Consider the following 21,531-nt stretch of genomic DNA (forward strand, 5'->3'; position numbering starts at 1 on the left):
GTTAGTCATATTAAATAAGTTAAAAAATGCAGCCATATCAAGTGACTGTTTACAGATCTAGCTTTGAGTCAGTGAAATCACATATTAGCTAGGTCTCCATGAGTACAAAAAAAAAAAAATGAAGAAAGGGTTTGTGACTGAGTTTAGACTATATAATATTGGGACAAATCTTTTTTCACATTTATGCAGGGCATTATAAAGTTAATAAAGCACAGCCTTCCCTGACTCATAGTGGGTGCTCAGTAAAGACTGGCCAGAGTCAAAGCACAGGCCTCTCAACTTGTTCGTAACATTTCCTGAACATTCAGACCCTGCGAAGTATCTGCAGCCTGTACACTGTCAGCCCTAGACTATCAAGCACAGCTTACTGGACCTTGATAATGAAGGCCTGTGTTCCAGATCTAGGCTATTTGACAGTTTAAAGAATTTGATCCATAATCTTTGAACAAATGCACTGCAGAAAAAATTAAAAAGCCATTATCCTTTTTTTTCTAAATAATTTTCCTTGAAAGACTTGTCATATAACTTGGAAAATTTACCATTTAACATTCATCATTAATTTATTTTATATGATTTTTGTAACCTTTCAAAAACCCTTATTTCATTGCCTTTTCAAAGTCTCCGCCCTAGATATGCTAAGAAAAGAAACTTAAAGTGGTCATTTTTACTGGGCCTGTAGCTTTAAAAATTGGTTTAATGCTTTTTACTTACTTAAAAAAATCTCAGTAAAAGCCTTTAAAAAATTCACAGTTAAAATTGAAACTAACCCAAGAAGTGACTATATTTGCATAACGATCTGTATTTGGAATAAAATTCCACTGAAGACAACAATAGCAGCTTATCAAATCAGAATTTCACAAAGATTTTCCATAGCCCTACTAATGAATACTGACTCATTGGCCAGCCACGCTGAGAATTTAATGGCACTCCGAGACAGGGAGTGTGCAAAGCAGAGTGTGTTCAGGGGTTCCATTGCATCTATGAAGACTGCACTAGGCATCCGGCTCCTCTGCTGCTTTCTGAGGCCAATTCTAAAGTACTACAGTTCCTAAATCTTATTAATTCTTTAGCATTTTGATTGGGCCAAAACATGCCACTGAATTAAAAGATGTTTCCTTTTGCCAGCATCCTGAAAATTTTAAACTTTATGTCAGAGTGAAATTGTTCAGGCTAATGATCTGGCTTTATATTTTTTCAAGATGGCAGGTAATCTGTGACTGAATCCTGTCTAAGAAAATGATGACCTATGGCATGATTTCTAAGGTAGAAATGAAGATAGTAGTATATTATTATACATAATTGAATCTGTAGAGGACCAAATACTGTCTAGGGCACTGCAAAGGACATTTTCAGCGATTAAAAGTCTGAGATGAACCTCTTCGGAGTATGCGCTATTTCTCCCCACAAATGCTTACATTCTAAGACTTTTCCACCATCTATGTGCACACTTTACAAAACTTCACCTTGCTGGATTGGTTTAGAATACAAATGATTTTTGCTATATGTTCAACTGTTTCAAAATGGACTGAAATAGATAGGCCACATACTTACTATAAACTATTTAAATAATTCTCATATTAAGTATTGCTAAAAATATGAGAATCTGCTTTGCCCTCTTCCTGAAATATTACTGTATACTAAATCACCTTTGACGTCTATAAGAATCAGTCTTTCAACTTTGTTCTCAGAGCTGGTTTCAAGAGTTTATTTTACCCATTTTCAAAGGTTTTTTTGTATTTAATTTACAAATCAAATTCAAAAGTTAGAAAATGTGAAGAACAGGGAGAATAATGAACTTGACGCATGAGTTTTCTTAGTCAGGAAAAGAATACATTTTTACTGTTTGACCTATGAATTAATTTCCTGTTACAGAAATCTGTATCACTAGTTTGATTTATCCATCCATCCTTTCATCTATCTGTCATACTAACAGTAATAACTACAGTAATAATAAATAATAACAATATTAGTAACAGTGAGGGGGAAATGGGGACAACTGTAATTGGACGACAACAAAAAAAAAAAAAAAAAAAGAAAAAATGCCTTACATGAATTATCTCATTTATTTCTTTGAATGGTTCTCTCGGTGGTGGGTATAAGTATTCCCATTCGACAGTTGAAATATCCAAGGCTCAGAGAGATCATAACTTGTTAAATGTCATTACAAATGAGTGGTAGAACCAAGGTCTGAATTCTAATTAGCCTAACGCCAGAGTCGATGTTATTCTATTCTGCTGGGTAGGTTGCTCTAGGATATTTTATTCTTTCCTGTAGGTATATTTGCAAAAGTACCTGCTTATTTAAGTTAGTTTAGTTCTCAGTCTTCCAGGTTTCAAACCCCCAAATTTTCATGATGCTAGTCTGTACTTGGACTTTCTTCCCAGCACTTCTTCCTACCATTTACCTCAGACTATGACTAGGGTGATCAGATAACTTACCATGAAAATCAGGACATGCCTGAGAGTGGAAAGGGCTGCTGTTACTAAGTATGCTGGGGCAGTAGGTATAAACTGGGCTTGCATAGACATGTGGAGACATAGAGTCATTCTGACAGGCCACCAAGATACCTCTTCTCCATTCCTGCAGCAGAGTTCAGATCCTCTGAGGGAAAAACTGGGTAGGTTTTCTACAACAATCCATGATGCATCCTTTATCTTCTCAGGATTATATTTTTTGGATGATTATTTTTTCTCTCTCTTATAGAGCAGAACATTTAATAAGTAACCAAAGAAGAATAAAATATTCCTAATATTCTCTTATGTCTGACTAGCTATGGACACAGAGGCACATTCATTTAACACTATTGTAGTAAAAGTACAAATTGTCCTGTACCTTTAATAAGTCCTTTTTCTTGTAGACTTTTCAGGGAAGGTCTTCGGGTAATAAACTTCTTTAATCTGCTTTTAACTCGTTTTTTGTCGCTTGTATCAGAAGCACTATGTTGCAGTCTGAACACTAGAGATAAAAGAAAAACAAGTTAGAGACTTTCAGTAAATTTCTCCTTTATGATTATTACTTCATGCTAGTATGAATGGAAAACAGTACTTATGGAACAACTTCCTGAATTAATGGCTTAAGCCCTTCTGCTTAGACAGGGCGTATGAGTAACAATTTGCCCATAGGAAAGTGTTAGCTCTATTGCAACATGAATGTGCAATGAGAATGTGGTTAGCTCCTTATAGTCACAATTTATTTTCACTTTTATTTCCTGGTAGTTAACATGATAACCTTTGCTGGACAATTTTATCTATCTATACCTATTCACAAAATTATCTTAAAACAAAAACTCATCTAAACAAGAGAGAAATGCTTTAGAATTGTTATTAATTAATTATGATTGTATAGTTCCTGTAGATAAGTTCAGACATTTTCAAAGGTCCACCTGCCAAAATAATTTTGTCAATCTTCTTCTTTTTTAATGTTAACCCAAAGTGATTTTTTTTTCTGAAGCAGATACTTCTTATTCTTCTTATTGATGTCAAAATTACCACCATTTACAGGAGAAATTCTGAAACATGAGTTGGTCTCAAACTACTCCTATGTCTTCAGCAGCCCCCTATCCTCAGCTCCCTCTGCTCCCTTTATCTTCAAAATTCTGTGTGTGTCGAAGTCAGTCATGAGCAAATATTTTCCGAATGTCTACTGGTCATCAGGATCCATGCTAAAGGCTATGAATTCAATGATGAGCTCAACACTTAAGGTTGGACCTTCCTTAAACATAGAGTCTAAATATAGTGAAGGTATATTATTATGAATGACTGATAGGCATTTATTATCTCTATAAGATAAGATATCAATATTAACTGGGCCCTCTATTGTCTAAACCCAATTATTGACATAATAATATGAGGATTTGGGATACTTTTTTAGGTACACAAAAGCCTATTTTCTGCTCAAACCATACTTTAGAATAAACCAATCATTCAAGTAGGTTAATAATAATATGTAGATCTAAAATGCATTGAAAACTTACTATGTGCTTGGTATTCTCCAAGGAAGCTAGCACAATATAAATTTATTCTATTGCAATGTAAGCTCTATGTGGGTAAGTTTTTTTAATCTACTTTTGTAAATGTTTTTCACTCATGTGTCCTTAATAGCTCAAATCTTGTTCAGTATATAGCAATGTTCAGCCCAAATTTACTGAATCCATTCTCACAATGACCTTTTGAAATATATAAAATAATTATACATATTTTAGAGCTGAAGCTGAGGCAAAGGTAAGTAATTTGTCTGAGGTCAAGTCTGGGTATGGGATCAGTCTCACAGAATTGTCATCTGATAGTCTAATTTATTGGAGTATTGGTGACATAATAGAAAAGGGAGGGAAATAAAAATATCAGGAGCTCAGTTACTCCTTTAAAATTGAAACGTTTCAATCAAATGCATTTTTAAAGGAGTTGTTGGGTAAAAAAACATTTTTCTAGCTTCTATTTGTAAGAAGCTAGACTAGAACCATCCTATCCCTTCCTGATGAACTCAAGGGGGGGGGAAGGGGGGGGGGACTTAGGAGGAAGTTGAAGGTGGAAAAAAATAAATTGCCTGAAATTAGAGGATTTGAAGTCAAATGTTCCTAATGGTATTTCAAAGAACCCACAAAAGTGCCTAAGGGAGACTGTCTGCTTTTAAAAACGTCTGCCTGAAACTAGACCACCTTGTTACCCCACACATGAGAATAAACTCAACGTAGACTTAAATGTTATACTTGAAACCATAAAAATCCTAGAAGAAAACAAGAAGTAAAAATCCAGAAATTTCTTGTAGCAATATTTTTTTTCTGATATATCTCCTTGGGGAAGGGAAACAAAAGAAAGAATAAACAAACGGGACCACATCAAGCTAAAAAGTTTTTGCACAGCAAAGGAAACCATTAACAAAATGAAAAAACTCACAGAATGGGAGAAATATTCACCAATGATACATCTGAAGGGGTTAATATCCAAAATTTATAAAGAACTGATAAAACTCAACACCAAAACACACAAACAACACAATTTTAAAAATAGCAAAGGGCCTGAATAGACACTTCTCCAAAGAGGACACACAGATGGCCAACAGACACATGAAGAGATGTTCAAAGTCACTAATCATCAGAGAAATATAAATCAGAACCACAATGGCATTTAAATATCACCTCACACCTGCCAGAATGGCCATTGGCAATAAACTGGCAAACAAGTGTTGGCCATGTATGTGTAGGAAAGGGAACCCTGGTGCCTTGTGGGTAGGAATACAGATTGGTGAAGCCACTGTGAAAAGCAGTATGGGATTACCCCCCAAAATTAAAAATGAAACTGCTTTATGACCTAGTTATTCCACTTCTAGGAGTATATCCAACAAAACCCAAAATGCTAATTCAAAGGAATATATACACCCTTATTTCATATCAGCATTATTTACAACAGTCAAGATTTGGAAGCAGCCCAAGTTCCCATCATTAGATTAGTGGATAAAAAAGCTGTGGTACATTTACACAATGGAGTACTACTTGGCCATAAAAAGAAAGAAACTATTACCTTTTGTGATAGCATGGATAGACCCAGAGAGTATCATGCTAAATGAAACAAGTCAGTCAGAGAAAGACAAGTATCATATTATTTCACTTACGTGTAGAATCTAATGAACAAAATATATTAACAAACAGAATAGAGACAGACTCATAGAGTTAGAGAACAGGTCAGAAGGGAAGGGGATTGTGGGGCTGGGAGAAAAGGTGGAGGCATTAAGCAAAGAGAAAAAACTCATAGACACAGGCAGCACTGTGGTGATTACCAGAGGGGAAGGGGGATGGAGAAGGTAAAAGAGGGTAAAGGGGAATAAATGGTGATGGAAGGAGACTTGAATTGGGGTGGTGAACACACAATACAACATACAGCTAATGTATTATAGAATTGTACATCTGAAACCCATATAATTTTATTAACCAATATAACCTCAATACATTCAATAAAATTTTTTTAAAAAGAAAAAGTATGCCTGGCCTACAGTATGAATTACAACTGGTCAAATAAGGATGCTTTTGCATCATTCTTGCCCTCCTTTGCAAACTTGTGTTTGCAAACTTGTTGCAAATAAGTTGTTGCAAATTTGTATTAGCAAGATGGGAAGCCAGTATGAAGTGTAAGGCTAGGGAAAGAAAGGAAAACTTTCTGCCTTCCTCCCAGTTAGGTAAACAGTGGAATTTTAATTTTATATTAAGTTAAAGTTTTGATTATCACTTGAGATTGGACACTGTTCAATACAGAATGAAGACAATATCTGCAACTTAAAAGAATCAAAATATTTTATATTCTTTAAAGCAGAGTACTTAACCTGGGCATTATTGACATTTTAGGCTGGTTTTCTATGTGTGTGTAGGACTGTCTTGTTCAGGAGGAATAGAGTGTTGAGAAGCTTCCCTGGCCTCTCCCCGTAATATACCAGCAACCCTCTTTAGTTGTGAACATCAAACATGTCTCCAGGCTTTGTCAAATGTCTCCTGGGGGGCAAGGAAGAGGGAGGAAAAGTATTATCACTTGAGAATCACTGCCTTAAACTGAAGAGAAAAGTTATAAGACCTGCTTAAGTTCTCATTTATTGGTGGTGCAAGGTCTGTCCACACACTAAGGAAATATAAAGGAACTGTAAACAATAAAAAAATAAAAAAACATTTAATAACACCTCTCTAAAAGATATCTCTCTATAAGTATATATCATGTATATGATAGATCACATATATGTATACATATTTGGTCTATCATATATTTGCCATGCATTTTTTAAGAATTGGTTCTAAGAGTACAGCCACTATCACATAAGTAGGTCGGTGAGTCTATCACTTGAAAAGGTTGGAAATCCCTGGGTGGATAAATTCCCAACTGTTGTGTCTGGCAGAATGGTTATGTAGGGTAAGAGTTATAGATATTGTAGGGGTTCAGAATGAGCCACCCCAAGATGTGCTTCAGTGGTATGCAGATTATTTTGAGTTAGAGACAAACTAGACATCACAAGTTCAAGAGAGACTTCTGCTTGCCCCTTAACTATCTAGAAGAATTTAAATCAGGAAGTTGGGCCATTATAAGAATTACCACCAGAAATGACTTTTTATGTTCCTATATGGCAGGGCAAACTAATAACTCCTAAATATGTGCTCTCCTTGAATTACCTTTTGAAGCCTCAGGGTGCATTGCCTCATCCCTAGCTCAAAAGGCCTTATACAGTACACCTCAGATGACTTTCTTTTCTGAACCTGTCGTGTATGTAGTGATATGGAGTTTCTGACTTTCTTGAGTTAGCAAGGTTCCTATACATTTATATGTAATTAAAAGTTGGTCATTTTCCCTTGCTAATGTGTGTTATGTCTATTGAATTATTACACCAGCTGAAGGAAACTTGCAGGCAGAGGAAAATTCCTTCCTTCCCTCAGCTCTCAGGGTAATTGAGAAGGACCAAGGCAGCCTGAGCTTCTGGGTCTGTTGCCACTGGCTATGGGCAGTCTCATCCATTTACCCCATTTACTCCATATGTACCTGAACACAGTTTAAAAAGCACTGCTTTAGACCTGTGCTGTCCAATATGGGAGCCACTAGTCACTTGAAATGCAGCTTGTGCTATAGGATGAAATAATAATGCTTTAGATGTTTTTGATTAAATAAAACCTACTACTAAAATTAATACACTATGAAAACTTCTCTTTTTACATTTTAAAATGTGGCTACTAGAAGGTTTTAAATTACACATGTGGTGCATATTTCTGGATAGTGTTGCTAGATGATAAAAAAGTAAACACACATTGAGCACCTACTACATGCATGGGAGTATTGGATTTAACTGTTGTGGATACCTATGCATATGGCCTGTGTAATTGTAATACAGCATGATAAGAAGTATAAAGTACAAGAGACTAAGGGATCTTACAGGAGGAATTAACCTCAAGTCATTTTGGAGAAATTGCAAGTGCTGTTAGCAATAATTTCTTTTGTAGCACTACAGACATCAGGTGTTAACTGATTCAGAATTGTATGATTGGAAGAGTCATTCTGAGCATCTGATTGTACTGTGCTCGCATGCTATCCTATCGACTTCCACCTGGGCCCAGTCATTGCCATGACCACCAGTCATATGTGATATGCTTCAACTGATAACCATATTAGAGCCCATGGGTCTGGGTTCTATGTCAGAGGCTGAAGGAACACTCACATCTTTCAGAAAAGAATCTGCCTCGTAATTTTGACCTCAAGTCTGCCTTTGAAATGATGTGGAATAATCATTACCATAGGTGATATTTCCTATTTCCAGTCTCAGTTCAGAATCTTTTCATTGTCCATGACAGAATGCCAAGAAATACAGGACCAAAGAAGTTTTTTCTGTCACTTTGGAGCTAGTAAAAATGATGTAATTAGGAGGGATGTTGCAAATTAAAACAGATGCACACAGTATAAATCCCAGATTATGAAAATAATTATATAGTTAGTTATGTCTTTTGGAACCCCTTAGATACTCTGGTAAAAGTATTCTTAATTATATATATATATATATATATATATATATATATATATATATATGTGTGTGTGTGTGTGTGTGTGTGTGTGTGTGTGTACATGTATATATACACAAAGACACATATATACATACATACACACATATACATATATACACACAAATATACATATGTACATACACACACACACACACACACACACACATATATAGTTTGTTTTCAATAACACTATCTGGCCCCACATGTGAAGAATGTGTAAGGTATATTGGTTTTGGAAGATGATATGGGAGATGAATGGTAATGAAAATAAATATAATAAAAATGAATGATTAAAATTAAAAAATCAAGATATAAAAAATAAAAAATGCATTTTCAAATGCTTTATCTTATTTCCCTCTTGTATAGACTGAGAAATGAGCAGCGAGTTGGATATTGTTATACAGTTTTTAATGTAGCCAAACTCTCCAAAGTTGCCTCTAATGATGACTTTCCTGGAGACAGAGTAGATCTTCAACTTCCATTTCCTGATGCCATAAATAATTGGACTCAGACGAAAAGTCATATTACAAGGCCTTGGCCATCATTTATTTCACTCATTTTGTTCTAAGGCAAGTTATGTAGAAGTTAAAGTCAATAGATGACTATAATATGAGTATTTGGTATATTTTTATTATCAAAATAACTTGAAAGCGCTATAATTACAAACTAAAAGAGTAAAAAACACATGGGTAGAAAGCAAAGCCCATCTCTGGGTCCCTGTGAACAGCACTAAAAGTATTTGAATATTGTGGTTTACAATCTGATTTTTAACAGCCAAACTTATAAAATGGTTTACACTTTTCTATTGTCAAGGGACAAAAACTTGCCAAATTGTTCATTTTAAGTAAAAACAACATAACCAATTAAGGAAAGCAAAATTTAAACACATGCCTATGATAATCAGGACATAGTTTGCTTCTGATTTCACTACTGATTTTAACAGAACAGTGTTCCTTCCATTTTCCCACAGCACCCAAGTGACCCCACGCATACTTTTAGAGACTTGTAATCACACAGTGCAAATAAAAGGACACTTTACTGGAAAATACACAGTGTGGTATAATAATCCATCATTTATGAAAAATAGAATTCAGCTTTTTCTTTTTCCTCAGAGATCCAACTACTTTTTGAGGGTGAAGCTTACTGCAATTTAAAGATTTATGTTAAGCCAATGAGCAGTTTTTTCCGTTCCCATCTAAACTTATTATTGAAAAATGAAGAGACTAAAGAGATATGAGCTTAAATTCCAAAACCTTTAATCTGATTCACAGAGAGTTGTTTCAGAGAGTTGCTAATCTATCTCTATGAAAAATTAACCTGAATTGGATGAGCTTTCCAGGTACTCTAGAATTTACTTTTATTTCTTTTATATTTTCCTCTTCTTTCTCCCATTGATGGGTGATATTTTCTTTCAAATGCAAACAAATAGAGTATTTTTAAAGCCTGAGAATTGTGACTAACAATGTGCAATGTAAGTCTCAATACACATAGGCCAAAGGCATTAGTTTTAAGCACCGTTCTTAACCATTTGAGAGGCTTAATTGCTGTTAAAGTGGTTCACACCAGAGAATAGTTAGGATATTGGGCTTTTTAAGATGATCTTCGATAAATGTCTTTACATATGAGAATAGGCATTAGCCCAACAAAGTTTTATACCTGACAGAGTTTTTGTGTTGTTAAAACCACATCAAGAGGTGATGTGTTACTGTACTGGGTACCCTTTGCTATATTTATTTTCCAACTTTTCCAACTAGTAATGGGAGGGAGAAGAAACAGAATTTGGTTTATGAACAGCCACTACCAGTATATTAAGGAGTGGGAATCACGAAAAAAACAAAACAAAACAAAACAAAACAACACCCTGAAATCTTCCAGAATCCAACAGTTTGGATAATATGACCCAGAACTGTACATCTGCCAGAATTTTTCTTGCTGTAGACCTTATTTTGAAATATTCCCATTTTCTGCCAAACTTCTGTACTTGTGGTATTCCCATGTTACAATTACATGTTATTGTTATTATTATTTTTTTTACAATTTGGAAATGCTGAGAGAGCCAATGTTTCAGAGAGTTGCTAAGAGAAAGAAGAGAAATGCTAACACAAACATCTTTCTAGGCTACTTGTCACTTCATTGTTGAATTTTTACATAAGGGTCAACATCATGTGTAGACAGTTTTTTCTTAGCCGCCGAGAACTCCCCACATTGCAAGTCTAGGAGGATGTTCAGAGCAAAGCTGACAACAGTTGTTTAGGGCAATCATCTTACTGCACACTGCAGTGTCCAGAGAGGGCCGATCCAGAAAGAAATGACAAAATAAGGTTATATCAGGCTCTTAATCCCCAGAGATTCCAAAACACACTTAAACCATCACACGGATTACATAACAAAGTACTGAATTGTCTCCACTCATATTTTCCAATGTGACCTTCTTGTATTCCAAATTACCCTGTTGTACCACTTTTTAAATTACTGAAATAAGAGCACCATGCCCAAAATTGATTGAAAAGAGAAATAAAGTTTATTAAATTTCTTTCCAGCCTCCTGCCTGATTCTTTTCCAGGGTATACACGGCTGTGCTAATTCACGAGGCTGTAATAAATACTGTTTTGCCCTCTCCAGCATGTGGTTTTAGAGCTTGCAAAACTTTGCACATAACTCCCTGTGTCAGAGTGGGCAGAAAGGGTAGGATGGGGCTTAATGTACTGTTGGCCATTTAATACGTCTTTTCTTTTTTTCACATGCTCAATGTAATAGCAGTCATAATTTCAACCCCCAACTTGCAGCCTGAGAAACTAAGTTATTGAAACTTTAAGTGACTTAACTTGAAACACAAATCATGATTAAATCTGGAAATAATTGCAAGAGGGAATGCAGGACATTTTAACAGCAGTGCTTTGTTTTAACCACTTAATTCCCACTTAGGCATTGTAGGAATACAAAATAAATAGTCAGCTTGAAACAGAAGGGCATAATCTACCCAATGATTCATATTTATTCTATCTACCCATTTAAAGTGAGAATTCATACAATGACAAATATTTACTTTCTAAATAGCCAAATCTAAACAATAAAGAGCTGGCAGTTTATTGTCATGTCCCTGTTATTCAGCCATATGGAAATTCCATGTGTGCTTTTCCAAGTAATATACATATGTATCCATGTGTTTCTACCTCTAATGTATTCATGTCTATGGTGTAAATCCTTCATTGTCTCTTCATGTATAGGCCTAATAATTTTATTTTGATGATAATATATCTTAGGGTATATCTATGCCAATAATGATTTTTACAGTGTGAGTTGGTGTAAGTTTTTATAGCGTTAAGCATTGCTTTGAGTTGCTTAATGAGAAACTTTCACGGTGGTTATGATGATTACAATGATGAAGATGATGATAACTTTAGTACTGTGGTAAAAATATTGAGTAATATCATCACAAATGTTATTTTCCTCCATTTGTAAGTCTGATTTCTTTTTCTGAGACAGAGTTAAAAATATCTTTGCATCCAAAGTTATGGAAATACTACATAATCAGAAAACAAAGAAAGGAAAATAGAAAATAAACATAAAAAGCAAAAAACTATGGTTTGTACAGAGACATCTGATGACATTTTTTTTCTTGAAACAGAATCAAATACAGTAGATATGGAGTAAAGATTTACACTATTAAAGCATCTTCTATTGGCTGGATATTTTATCTGGCCTTCTTACGACTTGGTACCATGTCAGTAAAACTATTTGAGAACTATTCGAACATTTGATGAATTTGCTAATAAAGTAAGTGGTTACTGAGCTAAGACAGTAGCTTATTTTGAAAGTGAAATTACAAAAAAAAGGACAAAAATAACATGGGACTTCAATGCAGATGAAGGGTACCATGTAGTAGAAATGTGTTTTCCCTGAGCAAATACTGTATATTGAGAGGAGTGATGGGCTCCCTGCTGGTGACAGAAAACAGGTCATGGCCAAATCAAACGCCGAGACCTTATAGATGAATGTGCACAACAGTTTACAGAGAAAAAAATAAAAAGCAAAACAGTAGATTTTGCTTTTTATTTTGGTAATTCCACCATAGAGGTAAGAGCATAAATAGCAAGATTTTCAGCAATTAGCACTTAGATTCCTGTGAAAAAAAAGTCAGGTTGGAGAATGAAATAACATTCATATTTAAGAGCATCAGACAATTTCAATGCTGACTTTCCACACTAACTCAGGTACTAGATCATGCTAAGCAGTGTTTGAATTGGGTGGGCAGTATTTAAATCTTCTGTCCATAAACAGAGAAAACTGTCACTATATACTGTGTGTATGTGTGTATTTGTTTGTACTTTTGTAAAAAATGTGTGCACAGATATTGTATTCTAAGGAGTAATATATGACAACTTTGAATCATTTTCTGTAATCCCTAAATTCCTGGCCTTATGTATAATCAACAATATGCTACAGGTATCTTTAATTTTCAGACATAAAATTTGAACTAGGTCACAAGAGTATATATCACAGGTTTCTCATTTAATCCCTCATAATCATTCCATGTGGCAAATTCTCTTATTGCTGTCCCCTCTACAGATTAAAATCTAAGCACCAGAGAGGTTAAGCCATGTAGCAAATAAGTGGCAGAACCAAAATTGAATGCATGCTGTCAGATTTTGAGCCCGTGAGAACTCCTAACCTGTCCCACTGCCTTCCTCTACATCTGTTTGACAGTGCTGTCAAAGTTCTAAGGACAAGGAGAGATTGCACTGTAGTCAAGCACTTCCAACCTATGGGCTCAAATCATCTGGTTTACCTGAACAGCAGACTGAAATAACTTTAAGTCTGTCACTGTAGACTTAAAAGAGAAAATGAGCTGCCTTAGGTGAAATTAGTGAATCGTAAGACAGCAATAGAATTAATGGCTGAGTACTCTCAAGAGTGCCAGTCAGAAGAACTGAAGAAGGCATCTGGGTCTCACACAGCTGTAACCACCATGAGCACAAGTTGAGTTTTTTGCTACTGGGCAGAAAGCAAATAGAAGAAACACTCACTGTGCCCCAGGTTGTACATGGCAAGATGAGTGTGACTATAGAGGTAGAGACGTAGGATCGGGGTTGGGGCTCCCTTTTAGGTAAAAATGGCTAGTGCCTTAGCTGGACCTCTCAATGTCTTAGTCTTTCTTCTTGACCCCTGCCATCACACAATCTTTTTCTAAGATAGACAGATGCACACTTAGCCCATAACAGTGTAAGCACATATATTCACATTTACAAACCCTTTACCTCTTATCTTAGCTGAACTAGGACATCACATTCTTCTCTGTGACCAGCCACAGAGTCTGCTTGTTTCACTTCTGGCTACTTCATAGGAATAAGAGCTCAGGGTCACCGTTTAGGGGGAAGGTTAATAAGAATCACTAACATATGGCCTGCTTCCAATAATGCTGTTCCTTTCAAAATATGTGTGTTCCTTTTTCTCTCATGCATTCAATCTGTTTTGAATGTTATAGGTTTTGGATTTTGAATTTCAAGTCTGTCATTATCGGTGGTAGAATCTTATTCAAGAAATGTAAATTCTTCGTGCCTCTATTTTTTAATTGGTTAAATGGGGCCGACAATATCCACATCAAAGATTGTTGTGTAAATTAAATGCCCAATATATGCAAAACACCCAGCATAAAATCTAGTGAATGATAAGCATTCACTGAAGGGTGACATGTATTATGGATTGTGATGGTTTGGTGGGCACCCTCCTGTGTCACGGTCAGGGCTGTAACAACCAGTAAGTGAGCAGCACAGGTGGTGTAAAAAGTGCCCCCTCATCCTTCCTGACAGTGCCTCTCATTTTTTCAACATTTACTGGGTATTTCCAATGTATCTACTATTACTAGATTATGCCCTTAGTTGTTACATAAATTTAAATATCTATTTATTTATGTAAAATTAAATACATATATATTAATATGTTAAAATTTTAATTGACTGATATTTGGCTGTCAGTTAAAACAAATACTTGTATGCAATCCCAAGTGTTTATGTGTGATTAATTTCTGCCAGGTAGAGTGTGTTTCAAGACTTTGAACATGTGTTGAAATCATTGGGTTTTGAAGAACTATCCATTAAAGACTTTCTGAACTGTGACAATGGATATTGACAGTGCTTGTCAGACTAAACCACTATTGATCGGCTCACATCATGTGTATAGCAAAACCAATTTCTTTCAAGTGCTTCTTCCTAACTGAAATACATTATTGCAGCCTTCCTCTCTGTTTATTATAACACCCAAGCTCATTGCATGTAACACATCCAGCAAAAAGGCTTCACAATGAAGGAAGCAGAAAACTGCAATAAGGAGAGAATTGAAGGCACTTAGCAAGCCAGCAGCCCAAATACTCTGGTACTGAAGTTGCTCTTTTTTGGGGCAATATTGATCCCTTGCAGAGACTTGTTTTTATTTTACTATCCTTCTGAATACCGAAAGATCATGGACTAACAGAGCTTTGCTATTGTTTAATGACCCTGTGACACTAATGGTTTCCACCCCAGAAAGAAACTAGTTTAAGTACTTTGTGTATGTTTAAGTTGTGGGAAAGAAAGTGTTTATGTTGGGTCACTGCTCCTCTGCCCACAAACATACACAGATACACACACACACACACACACACACACACACACACACACACGTGATGTGACTTTTCCCAAACTTCAGAATGCTTTCTCCGGTGACTGACTCAGGCAAGCTTTGGCCATCTGTATGCTACATATTGTACAGTTCTCGCATGAATTTACAGTGAGCACATTTCTTACTGAAAAAAAAATACTCTTATACAACAAAAAGCAGTTCTCATAATACCCCCATGAGTGGGAGGAATTCCAGATTTATTTATTTTTATTTGAACATACTATTATTAAACAAAACCTAAAAACATAACTTCCACAAGTACTGCCTGATCATAGATCATGCTTCCTGCAATGTATTAAGAGCATTCCAGGGCCCACAGAAACTTCAGTCCTAGTTTTCACCCTTCAAGAAGCTCACAGTTTACTGTACGCAAATGCCTGGGGAGAGCAGGGTGCTCCTAAATTCTCAGGATAATTCTCAGGGTATTCCTAAAACTGCTGCCCTTTTCTAAAATGATCTGTATAGCTTACATGAGTCATGCTGGTTAGAAAAAAAAACAGGGGAGACCTTGGTTAACTTTATAAATGCTCTAATTAAATTTGGTGTGGGGGTGCCGGCTTCTTTCCCATTCTAAGCATGCCTGGAAATTTAAAGAAAAAATATTGTTCTGAAGGCTGGCAAATGCTACATGAGCAAAATGTGCTCCTCTTCAAAAGCCTTTCCTAAGCACAGAGTTCCAAATCTACTGGAAAGCTCTAGACTAGGATTTCTCTCAAGATAAGGATTCCATTAAGTCTTGCCCCCTGCTCCATGCTCTGGCCCAGGAGAATGGCTGCACTCAGCACCCTGGCTGTGCTCTTCCTCTGGCTTTGCCCCTGGCCTTGGCCTTCTCACCCCCACATTCCCTCACACTGAGACAGGCGCTTGGCCTTGGGCCCATTTCCCTGGCACTCTCCGCGGAGGTCACTCTGTCCTGAAGAACAGTTGGTTGTCAGAGTAGCAGCCTCCCATGCCTTTTTCAGGACATTGGAGATCAGGAAATGTCAGGCCAGAGTCAGTTGGTCTCTCACAAAGTAGTTTTATTGGGATGGAATCCTCTATTAGAGGCCTCAGTTTGACATAAGCCTCAAGCTATTTACTCCAAAACATGTGTGCAAAACACTGAGATCCTCCCACCTCCCACAGGAAGTGCATTGAAAATGCAAAGGGTGTGCCGAGCGATCTGAGGACACAGTATGTAGTCTATGGCTAAGTGATCAAGGGATACTGGAGCGGTTTGTCCTCACACATGCTGACGGACAGCTGCAGTTTGCAGCTGGCAGTGAGCTTATGCTCCCTAAACAAAGATCTCGCTGGAGCCTGGTGAATACTTGGCTCCACTGCAATAATCATAATTCATAACATACATTTCTAAAGAAGAGGAAAAAACTATGAAAAGACCGGGAAACCCCACATTACTCAGATATGTGTGGTCAGCACATAGGCTGTTATATTTGTTGTCCATTTTGAATCTACCTGAGGTCTTTACTGAGACAGTGGTCACCACATCTGTGACACATGAAACAGCTTTTTGCCTTCCAGCCACACCTTCAGATTAACTCTTCCTTTCATCAAAAAATAGTGATGGGAGATTTATTTTCTGTCCCAAACCGATGATTATCCCAAGTATCTTATTTTTTCCTTAAATGAGTTCATTGTAATTAAGTTGCCAAGCTTTTTCTTGTTTCTGACCATCAGATAACCCCATTCGTAGGCACAGTTCATGTTAGAGTCACAGACACATGAAATATTAAATCTAGAGTGAACTTGAAGGAACATAGAGTAAATGCTCCTAATTTCTGAGATCAAAAAAAAAGATACTCAAATTGTTTACATCACTTGCCTAAGGCCGCATATTAAGAAGCAGGGTAAAAATTCAGCACAAATTTCTCAGCCACCATTTCTCGGCTTTTCTCAGTACATCTTTATGTGTCTCTAATCCCAGGTTTCACATCTTTAGAAAAACAGTTCCTAAATCCAGAAGAATGTTCCAGAGAAGCCAGTTCTGTTGTTCTAGGCACACATTGCTGGCCCAATTCTTCCTGTGACCAAAAGTTTTAGATTTGCTTCTAAATGCAGTCATGCCATCAATTAATGCTCTTTTATTCTACATATTTAGAATTGGAGAATTTTGAATTAAATATGGAAATACATTTACATGTATATGCATAAGTATGCATAATAATATAAAAAATACATGCCCCAAGGGGGGAAATTACAGTAGCCTTCCTTTTTACATGTAGCAATGCTAAGTGTTTTGCTTTTCTTTAGCTTTTGGTAATCTGAAGTCTGTAACAGATTATTACATTTGGGGCTCTGAGCCTTCCCTTGTCCTGGGGGGAGAGAATCCTGGTGCTGATTGTCAGGACATCCCTCCAGACACAGATGCCACCGAGGAGAGGGTTCGCCTGGATATCCTCCCCATGTGTATCCTCCCCTAGTCTTGCCTAAACTAGGAAAGAATAGAGTGGACTGAGCTATGAATGGGAGAGTGCATGTCACCAAGTTCCAACCTCTCTGAAATTTGAACTTCAGGATTATTGAACAGGCTGAGGACTTGGTTTTCTTCAAGCTTGTTTACCCTTGACAAAATAGAATTTCTGGTCTTGCAAAAAAATGTTTTGGGGTTTTAAAGGTCTCCACAAGCTTCTTGAGACATTAAGTACCTCTTACATAAAATAACACAGTGATGATTTAAGACCGGAGGAACTGGAAATGCATGGATTAAGTGACCTTTAAAATACACATAGGTTTAAAATTGAAAGGGAAATGCACTTAGCAAAAAAGCATTTGGGATTTATTTCTAAAGTATGGTTGGAAATATTAAGCAAGCTCAAAATGAGGCGATGCGTACACATCCTCATTTTGACTTAAAGATCTACTTTAAATAACACAACAGATGTAGTCATCAGTGTCTATTCCAACAGGGACATTGCGAATGGTACAAAGGACATGGTAAAACTTAGGTAATAATAAGAACTACTCTCATTGTTATCCCTTAATCCTTCAAACTGTCAAAGCACAACCAACAAAAAAAGAAAAATATGCTGGCAGGATCTAATGTCTTCTTATTTCCGTCAAGCATTTCCGTTAGGAAATTTTTATCAGAAAATATTCCTTTAAATTAGTCACCAGAAAGTAAGTTTATCTATAGAGACTCTGTGGCTTGAGAGAAAAAAATTAAAGACAACAAGAGCAACACCTGTGGACTTCAGTCTGAAAACACCCCTGACAACCCAGAGGTGCCAGTCTACATAATGGCTAAGGAAAGCAAAGGAAGACAGAGCAGGGAATCATGGGTACACCCTTGCAAAGGAAAACTGAACATAACTGTTCCATTGTGAGGGAGTGACCACCTGAGAGACATGTGCTCTGGGTCACTTAACGGTTTGGCAAAAATATTTCTTTTGTCAATTTTGAGTCCACATGAAATAAACTGATTTTGGAAAACATGCTGAAGTGAAGGATGAGGGTGGCATGAGGTGGACCTTCACCTTATAGTTTGAAATTTAACAGTGCTCCCTACACTCTCATCAAGACTGATAGGTAGTTGGTGATCAGAAAAAAATGGGTAATAATTGAATAGTGTCTGAGCAAGATGCATGGTGGAAAGCACATAGGCTTTTGTGTTAAGAAATCTGATCTTGAGTCCCAAATCTGATTGAAGATGTATACTTTAGCGTCCCTGAATTTCAATGAGCTCATCTGTATAACAGGAATACAAATACCCCAATTTCAATGTTTTAAGGACCAAATACTTTGATGTAAAAGATCACATTGCTTTGTATGTATACAAGTAAATTATTATCTTTAACCTCTTCCTACCTTTCTTCCCCATTTCTATCATCATCACTATCATTATTATAAGTTACAGGTTGCACTAGACTGTAAAGTGAGTTAAATAAAAATGTCTCTTGGGCTTTGGGAGCTAACAATTAGAAGTCATAATACATATGTGTCAAAACAGAAAATGGATAGGATAACTTAAGAAATTTGGAGTAAGTATAGACAAATTAAATGAAACATATTAAAATAGCTGTGGGTAAAGAGCTACGTCCATGTGACAGAAAGAGCCCTAGAAATTGCTTTTTAAGACAGAGTAAATTTTCTCACACTTTCAACACACTTTATTAAATTTATTGTATTTAAATTTATTAAATTTATTGGAGAGTTTATTAAATTCTCCAATTTTATGAATGTTTAGTAATTGTAGCATTGTTGGCAATACATTTACTGTTAGCATAATTTTGTCAGGTGAATGCATGATATGGGTGACTACTATAACTTCTGCTAATAATGGTAGTTTTAAAATAACAAATATAAAAACATTTTGTTTTATACCTTAGTTTAAGATTTAAGTCTTATGTGCACCCAAATAGTAGTAATTCTGCTTTGATAAATATGTCAGGAATATTGCTTTATATAAGGATAATTCTTATCAGAGTTGTTTCATAAGTACTTGCCTTGCCATACAGCCTTGGAGCACATAGAGATGTACTTTACTAATCATAGATAAAGCATAATTCACATAATAAGTTTTTTTAAAGATCCTTAACACTTCATTAGTCATAGATGGGATGGATGTTAGTTCCAGGGAGAATGTAAAGATCTGAGGAGCTAAATTATGAGCATGGTAGGGATGATGCAGTAGGTTATTAGGCAGAAGACATTTTGTTTTACTGCTGGAGGTCATAGGGTTATATCACCACTTTCAAGCAAAGTTAGCTCTGATAAGGAGAGCAAAAAAAAAAGTCTTCTCAGAATGAGTTTCTCACTAGTAAGCTTCCATACCTTTAGATGGAAATAATTGGATATACTTATTGTTAGTCACTAATTCTACTTTGTGCACATTGGTCTTCTTGCTGTCTCTCCTGAGCATATCCTGCCTCAGGGCCTTTGCACAAGCTGACCTAAGTATTCTTTTTTTAGATAGCCACATAGCTATTTTCCTTGCTTCCTTCAGGTCTTCCCTCAAATGTTATTTCTGAAGGTTCTCCTCTATTTAAAATTGCAAGATTTCTTTGTTTAGATGCTCTCTATATCTCTTCCTTATTTTTAAAATGTTTTAAAACTTAATTATCTTGCTAATGTATATATTTTTTCCTTTTTTTAGCATCTCCTTTTCCCTGCTGGAATGTTAGCTCCATGAAAGCAGGGTTTTCGCCTGTATTTAATTCTATTTTATTTTATTTATTTTTGTAGAGACTTTAGTCCCTGTACCTAGAACAGTATTGGGCAAATGATAAGTGTTCAGTGTATGTTTGTTTAATAAATATAATAATACTCTGAACAAATTTTTAGAAAAATAAAAGCTCTTATTCCTTTTTTATATCTTTAATATTTATACATAAAAGCCTGTGTGTTAAAAAAGTAAACTTTCCTCTAATATTTTATGAACAAAGACAATTATAATTGCTTATTACCATTGAATGGCAGTATGAGTTTCTACCCACAAGAGGTCTGAGAAGAGAAACAGATCCAGGCTCTCAGGCCATCTTCTTCAAACCAGGAACATCTAGATCTAGAAAAATAACACGACTGTTCCTTTCTTAACTATACACAGATATGAGTACATAATTACATTGTTATTTTTCTATCTTATTAAAGAAAGATGGAAAATTTATATAAAATCAACATTTAATATATTTTTCAAAAAATTTTATGTATTTATTTTTAGAGAGGGAGAAAGAGAGGGAGAGAAACAGCAATGCGTGGTTGCCTTTCATGGCCCCTACTGGGAACAATTCCCAGGCATGAGCCCTGACTGGGAATCAAACTGGCAACCCTTTGGTCTGCAGTCCAGCACTTAATCCACTGAGCCACATCAGCCAGGGAAACATTAAATACCTTTTAAGAAGGCTTATATATTTAAGCATATATTAAAAGTATATCAGGTGGTGGATGAGAGATGAAGGAAGAAAATTATAGAGGTTGGAGACTCTTGTGAGAAATGATTATAAGAATGACAAGATGAGGATGAAACCTCTATTCTCTTTTTCAGTTAAGGAGAGAGAGGGGAGAGAGAGAGAGAGAATAAATATTTGGTAGAGGCTAACTCTGGCCTAGCAGGTGTCTTAGATCACAGATCCCCTAATCCAGCACTGTCCATATATGTACTTATAAATATTTTAGTAGTCACACTAACAAGAAATAGCAGACATTAATTTTAGTAATGTTTTATTTAACCCAATCTATCCGAAGTATTGTCACTTATCCATATAATCAATATAAAATTTATAAATGAGATATTTTATGTTATTTTTCAGTGTCAAGTCTTTGAAATTTGGTATGTATGTCACACAGCAAGCAAATCTCAGTTCAGACTGGCTACATTTCAAATGCTTGGTCGTCACACATGTCTAATGGCATCCATATTG

At 35.9% G+C, this 21,531-nt stretch overlaps 1 protein-coding gene across 3 annotated transcripts in view; it reads right to left on the minus strand.

Annotated features, from left to right (window-relative positions):
• Positions 1–21,531, minus strand: part of ARHGAP15 (Rho GTPase activating protein 15) — a 619,068-nt gene that overhangs the window by 258,198 nt on the left and 339,339 nt on the right. For all 3 annotated transcript variants that reach the window (XM_045838525.1, XM_045838438.1, XM_045838608.1), the window contains one exon: positions 2,833–2,955. In XM_045838525.1, the coding sequence (XP_045694481.1) occupies positions 2,833–2,955 (123 nt within the window). The remainder of the gene's footprint in view (positions 1–2,832; positions 2,956–21,531) is intronic.

Source organism: Phyllostomus hastatus, unplaced genomic scaffold, assembly GCF_019186645.2.
Source record: "Phyllostomus hastatus isolate PE091 unplaced genomic scaffold, TTU_PhHast_1.1 phas_contig_1, whole genome shotgun sequence".
Taxonomy (NCBI): domain Eukaryota; kingdom Metazoa; phylum Chordata; class Mammalia; order Chiroptera; family Phyllostomidae; genus Phyllostomus; species Phyllostomus hastatus.